Source organism: Microtus ochrogaster, chromosome 15, assembly GCF_000317375.1.
Source record: "Microtus ochrogaster isolate Prairie Vole_2 chromosome 15, MicOch1.0, whole genome shotgun sequence".
Classification (NCBI taxonomy): Eukaryota; Metazoa; Chordata; class Mammalia; order Rodentia; family Cricetidae; genus Microtus; species Microtus ochrogaster.
Genome location: NC_022017.1, coordinates 2404428 through 2411264, shown reverse-complemented (window position 1 = coordinate 2411264; position 6837 = coordinate 2404428). Strand labels below are relative to the sequence as shown.

The 6837-nt window shown below is 53.7% G+C and overlaps 1 protein-coding gene across 1 annotated transcript in view; it reads right to left on the bottom strand.

Moving 5' to 3' along the window:
• Krt78 (keratin 78) overlaps positions 1–6130 on the bottom strand; it is a 7016-nt gene extending 886 nt beyond the window's left edge. The window contains exons 1-9 of the mRNA XM_026782801.1: positions 5765–6130; positions 5180–5394; positions 4074–4134; positions 3595–3690; positions 2778–2942; positions 2326–2451; positions 518–738; positions 280–314; positions 157–198 (exon numbers count right to left, since the gene is read on the bottom strand). Coding sequence (XP_026638602.1) covers positions 157–198; positions 280–314; positions 518–738; positions 2326–2451; positions 2778–2942; positions 3595–3690; positions 4074–4134; positions 5180–5394; positions 5765–6130 — 1327 coding nt within the window. The remainder of the gene's footprint in view (positions 1–156; positions 199–279; positions 315–517; positions 739–2325; positions 2452–2777; positions 2943–3594; positions 3691–4073; positions 4135–5179; positions 5395–5764) is intronic.
• Between the last annotated feature and the right edge of the window lie 707 nt (positions 6131–6837).

Below are 6837 nucleotides of genomic sequence, written 5' to 3'. Positions count from 1 at the left end.
CTCTTCCAGGCACAACCATTTGGCCTCCATCAACTCTTCCAGGCACAACCATTTGGCCTCTATGATCTCCCCCAGGTATTACAACTTGGCCTCCTCCAGTTCTTCCAGGCACAATCATTTGGCCTCCTCCAGTTCTTCCAGGTATGATCACTTGGCCTCCACAAACTCCTCCAGGGACAACACTGCCTTCTGCTGTGGCTGCCAAGAAATACAGTAGGGTCACAGCAGGGTCCTCAGCACCCCAAGGTAACCCTACTCTCCAAGTCCCCTCATACTCACAGACAGTGACCTGGCTGATGTACTCCTTAGACATCCTGAGGGAAGAAAGACAGGGGGACAGTGCTAAGAAAGGCTGTAAAGAATGCAATCCCCAATATAAAATCCCTCCCAAGGAAGTGGTTGCCATTTGTGACTTCTAGGGCAAGAAAATCTCGCAGAATGCCCTCTAGCAAAGAAGGCCTGCACTGGCCATTCTCCCCCAGCACAGTTCCATCCCTGGGTCCCTCCAGATCCCCACCTGCACTCCTCACTCTCCAGCAGCCTTCGATACGTGGCAATCTCCACATCCAAGGACAGCTTTGTGCCCATCAGTTCCTGGTATTCGCGCAGCATTTGGGCCATGTCCTGCTTGGTCATTCTTAGAGCATCCTCCAGTTCATCCAGCTTGGCCTTGGCATCCCTCAGAGTCATCTCCCCCTGCTGCTCAGCATCAGCAATGGCCGACTGCACACTGTCATTCTGGAAGGGGGTAGAGAAAGGGAGGAAGTGACAGGAAACCTGGCAGGGCCTCTTAAAACAACCACCGTGGGTATAATTTGAAGACCCAGATAGACCCTAATTTCATGAGCTCAAAATTATGCATGACCACCCCATGCCCAGCCCCTTGCACCCTAAAGGAAAATATTGCCTAAAGGCTTTTTTGCCTTGGCAGAGGGTTCACTGGGGTCCCCCAACATCTTTGTGTTCACCCAGAACCTCAGAACATGATCTTTGGAAGCAGGGTCTTCAATTCAGTTAAGCATCTCATGACAGCCCATGGTATTTAATTTGAGTCCTTAATTTGTGTCACTGAACACTGAAGCAGAGGTGTGTGGGAGACTCAGCATCATCTCAGATGCAGAACGGAAGAAATCCTCCAGAGGTTGTCACTGCTCTGTCCCCACACAAATACCCCAGACCAGGAACCAGACCGTTTGTCCATGTCTCAGAAAGGTGATGGGTGGCTGAGTATGGACCCAGCACTGAGTCAGTATGCAAAGGTCTGTCTCGTGGACCTGTGCAGGAAACGGAGAGGGCTCTCCCGGGGAAAGCACAGGTGCGAGGCTGTGGTCCTCGGGGCTGTTACTTGAAAACCAGGTGTGCCGATGTCCATGCAAACAAAACTTCAAATAACATAAAACAAGAGTAAATAGATGAATAAAGAAGCAGAGAGGGAAGAGATGGCTCAGTGGATAAGAGCTCTGACTGCTCTTCCAGAGGACCTGGGTTCAATTCCCAGCACCCACATGGTGGCCCACACTATCTGTAACTCTAGTTCCAGGGGATTAGGCACCCTCTTCTGGGCTTCATGGCTACCAGGCACACACATGATATGCAGACTTATTGCAGGCAAAATACCCACACAAATAAAGTTAATTTTAAATAAAATGCATATTGGGGGGGTTGTAGAGATGATGCTGGTTAGGAGCACTTGCTGTGCAATCATTAGGATGGGATGGAAGTTCCAATATCCCTACCCATATAACAGCGGCATGTGCCCCTACATATATATTCTGATGTATGTACTCTATGTTTATCACCCGCTATGGGTCTCAAATCTGGCTTTGAGGAACATGAGGAATGAGGAACAGTGAGGAACATTGATAGCTAGTAAGTCATCACCCTTCCCATCTGGGAGAACGGGGCACCTCAGATCTCCTCGACCTTCTGTGAGATCACCCATAGGCCCATCTCCCTTTCTTGCTCTTCTGTCTCACATACGTTTTCCCAAAGGGAAACCAAAGAAGTCAGTGTTTGACCTTAAGTTCCTGTTTGCTTGCAGAGGAAGTCAAAAGAGGAGATGAAGCAACAGTTAAACCGACCCTCTCTCCAAGGAGGCAGAAGCAAGACGTTCACCTGAACGGAGACTGTAAGTAAAAGCCAGCGTGCAGGCTGGCGTTCACAGGGAACTGGTAAAGTCAATTCAGAGGTGACCTGAAGATCTGTCTCTGAGTCCCAGCCAGTTACACATCCTCCTACACTCCTGCCTGGGAAGGAAACAACGCGCAGTGGAGGACAGAGGCACCAAGCAGAAGGTGGATGCCACAGAAGACACGGAGATCCTACCTGCTTCTTGAGGCTCGCAATCTGACTCTGCAGCCTCTGCACGGCCTGCCGAAGCTGGGAAATCTGCATTCGGGCTTCCTTTATGTTGTCCCCTTGAAGCTGGGCTGATGCCTGAAGTTCCTGGTACTGAGTGCACAAAGGTAACACCATTGGTTGAGTCGACGGCTAGCTCTCACTCCAGAATCAGGGACCTGCCCATCTTCCCACCCTGAGATGTCTCCTGATGTCTACATTTTCCCAGCGTGGACATTGCAAAGCTCATGCAAACTTGCCTATAGATGTCCAAGCTATCTCCTACTTTATTGCCACTGTCCCCTCCTGATCTGCGGACACCGCCAAACCCTCTGAGCTCTGAACCTGAAGGATGTCATTGAAGCTGCCCCAATAGGACCTCCCTGGGATGTGAGTGTGACCACCCCGTCAGCCTCAGCCTGCTCTTCAGGCCACAGCACCTTGGTCTGGAACACAGCCTCTGCCTCAGCCTTGCTCGTCCGCGTGATCTCCTCATACTGGGCACGGACCTCGGCAATGATGTCACTGAAGTCCAAGCAACGGTTGTTATCCATGGACAGCACCACAGACATGTCATCTGCCTGAGTCTGCAGCTGTCTCAGTTCCTGTGGGAGAAATCAACTCAGTGACTCCCACCCTGCCTCCCTGTCCTGTCCTGAGAGGAGAAAGATGTCTGAATGTCCACGCACTTGCCCATCGCCCAGTGATAGGACAAATTTTCAGAGTAAGGACCACTGAGGTGGTCTCCAGTGACTCGCAGTGTGGACAGTAAAGGAAAATTACCCATGAGGCCCCAAATCACCTATCCCTGTCACCCCCCTCTCACTCCTACCCTACCTTCCTCCATACAATCCCCCTGCCGCAGCCACACTGGCCACCTCACACTTTCTCTGCCTTCCATCACTTTTCAGCCTGTTTTACCTTTTACACAAGGCTCACTTGCAATCGCCACCTACCCACGTTCCCAACCTTCTCCCCGCTCTCTGTAGCACCCATCACCATCTAACAGAGTGCAATTTGCATTTACTAAGACGGGTGCTCTGTCCAGCTCCTCATAGAAGCTACCATGAAGGCTTTGACTGGTTATTCGTTGGTGAGTCTCACACTAGTGCTTAGTAGCTGGTGGTCAAATGATGAATGACCACAAACGAAAGCTATCCTAGGAGACTTCCGCCCTTGTGGCTCCCCCCATGGCCACAGGGAGCCTGCCCATCCTGTCCCTCCCGCCATTTCTCCCTGTCCTTCACAGGTCCTTACTTCTTCATACAGACGTGTCAAGAAGCAGATGTATTCTCTCAGAGACTCCAGCTTGCCTTCCAAATCCATCTTGCTCTGGAAAACCTCATCCACATCCTGAGGACAGCAAGACAGAAACCATGAACCTCACACTTTCTCTCGGACACCCGTGCCACTGTCCGAGCCCCCTTCTTCTCCCCACTAGGCCCTGCTCTGCACTATCTGAGGGACACAATTCCTGCTTGACCCCCACCCTACTGTGCTGTCTGCTCTTCCTCCCCTGCCTTCACAGCAAGCCCAGCGCCCGGCAAACAGCATCTCATTCAGATCTGTCTTTAAGTGCCTGTGTCTAGGGAAATGCCCCATTCTGGCAGAGGGTGACTGCATGCAGAGTCACGACCTGTCCTCAGTCAGTATCTCCACATTAGACCCTGCCAGCCTAGGACCGGCTTCAGGGCTTGGTGGGGGCTTTCTGGGCGGTGCATTTGAGCATCTCCCACCTTCTTAAGGACCACAAAGTCATTCTGCACTGAGGCGTGCTTGTGAGCTTCCTGGTCATACCTGTAAATGGAAAATGACAGTCAAAAACCACGTCAGAGCTACAGCCAACCCTGCACTCTGCACCCCATACCTCCTGCCTACAGCCCACCCTGCACTCTGCACCCCCTTACCTCCTGCCTACAGCCCACCCTGCACTCTGTACCCCCACACTTCCTACCTACAGCCCAGCCTGCACTCTGCACCTCCATACCTCCCTGAGTGTCCTTGTCACTTCAGAGGCCCCAAGTCAGAAGCCCCCACTGACCCTTTTCCCATTTCCCTGCAGGGGTTTGTCACACCCTAGCTATACCCCTGTGTCAGCCAACATCCCACAGAACAGTAGGTCACATGTCTTAATGGCTTTCCAAGTGCTCAGATGCCTCTGAGCAGGCAACATGGGTTTCATGGGAAAGTGGGGGACAAGATTCTCCACTCAGACCTGAAACCTTGGGTGCCTCTCTCCCTACCCCACCTGTTCCTTTCCCAGAGGCCCTGGAGACCACAAAGGGAAATGACCTTTTCCCAGACTGCAACAGTAGAAGCCAAGACTGGGAGACTGGGAGACTGGGAGACGTAGAAGGCGTCTCCCAGCCCTCACCACCCCTCAGCCCAGGGCTGCCTGCACTACCAGGCTGCTTAGGTAGAGAGCCTAGCACCACAGTGCAGCCATAAATCACAACATGGGCCTGGGGATGGGTGCACTAAACTGACTGCCCCCACCCAAGACCAGAGGACATCTGAGTCACGTCAGCCCCACAGCCTGCTAAACAGGAATTTCCTGAGAAAGACAGCAAGGTGTTGTCCTGACCAGACACATGGGCCCTTGAGTCTAGGCCTCAGCCCTCTGGAAAGAGACCTCAATATTTCCACCATTCCTCTCCAAGCCTGGGGGGCTGAGGGGGGGTCCTCTACATATTACAGGTAAGCCTAGTAGCAGGAAAAGGGCAGTCAACGATGGAACGGAGGTCTGTCGAGCAGCCCTGGGTGCTGGACACGCGGAAGACGCTCGGGTGGGCAGAGTGCTCACACCACCCCCTAGATACCACACAAGAACCCTGTTGCCTACTTGGACTTGAACTCTTCCTCCTGATCCTGGTAGGTCTTCAGTTCAGAATCTAGAGCCCCTCGCTCTCTCTGTAGCTCCTCCAGCTGCTGCCTGAGCCGAGCCAGGCAGGCTTCAAAGATGTGCTCCAGGCCCTGAGGGCTGTGGCTCCCCTGCAGCTGCTGCAGCAGCTCCCATTTGGTCTCCAAAACCTTGTTCTGCTGCTCCAGGAAGCGCACCTGCAACCAGACACAGGGTTCTGAGACTCCCCCGGCACAGCCTCTGGAGACGCTTCGAAGACCCTCTCGTGGGCCCCTTACTCTTCCCCTCCATCCCTGCCTGTGCCAAGGAGCCTCAAGCCTCCCACAGGTCCTGAGCACATCCATGATAGGATGGGATGAGATTTCTCACCACTACCCAGCTGTTCTCTGTCCCTGGGCCCAGCCATGGGCTAGCAGAGCCCCAGCAGACCAGAAAGCCACTAGTTAAACCCTGGGAGGACTTCCTTGCCATCAAAGCGAGGCAGAAAGAGCCAGAGTGCCTTATTCTAGGTCATCTTGTCTGGAGTGACTGTTGGAAGCCCAGAAACAGGGGCTGTGTTTCCCTCACCTTGTCAATGAAGGAAGCAAACTGGTTGTTGAGGGTTCTGATCTCTTGAGTCTCCTGCGTCTTCACCACCTGGAACTGGGGGTCAACCTCAATCTTCAGTGGGGTCAGCAGACTCTGGTTGACAGTCACCGCTTGGATGCCCCCCGGAGGGCACTGGGAAAGACCAGGGCCTCCACTCCTCTGGACAAACCGTACCCCTTGCCTGGCCTCTGCCCCCCAGGCCCTCCCACCAGAGCTTCCTCTGCATTTCCTAGAGGAGCTAAGGCTCCTGCTGCTGAAGCCAGCCCTGCCTCGAGCCCCTGAAAAAGTAGAACACGCTGAGCGAGCACTGAAGCCCCTCTGGGCTCGGCATGGGGAGAGAGACATGGCAGAGACAGGTAGGCCCGCAGCTTCAGACAGACTGGAGATGGTCACAGTGTGTGTGCTTCTGCCCTGGGGCCCTGGCACGAGACTTTTATCCCCTCCCGTCCCTGGGCTGGGCCTCGGAGAGCAAGATGCTCTCAGTCTGACTGTTCTGCCACTTACTGCAGCTGATCTGCTCTGACACACCTGGGGAATAAGCGCACAGCACGTGCGTGCCTGAGGTAGGAGAGCAGGCCCTGCCCTAGAAGCCAAAGACAAGGAAGCATCTAGAGACACGAGCCATGGTTCTAGGTAACGGTTGACATCACTGGGGGTATTCAAGGAAGGCTTCATGGAGAAGGAGAGAGAAGAGAGCACGTGTTCAGAGGAGAGGGAGGCATAGGAAGCAGTGGAGGTACCCACACACTATGCAGGTGCAGAACAAGAAAGAATGCAGCTCCCAAAGGGAGCTCCAACCTCCCAGACGCAGCACAGGCCCTGAGCAGGAGGAGGCTGGCAGAGGTGGTGCAGCAAAGACATGCCACAATGTAGAAATGGCACAGAAAAGCAGGGCACCCAGTCCCTCCTTTGACCCAACCCAGCAATCATCCAGGAGATGTGAGACAGAACCTGCTCCACACCAAGCAGGTATCTTTAGCCAGGATCTTTAGAACACCCGCCAATCCTGTGATCCTACCTCTCCCAACACGCTACCCCAAACCCTTCCAGTA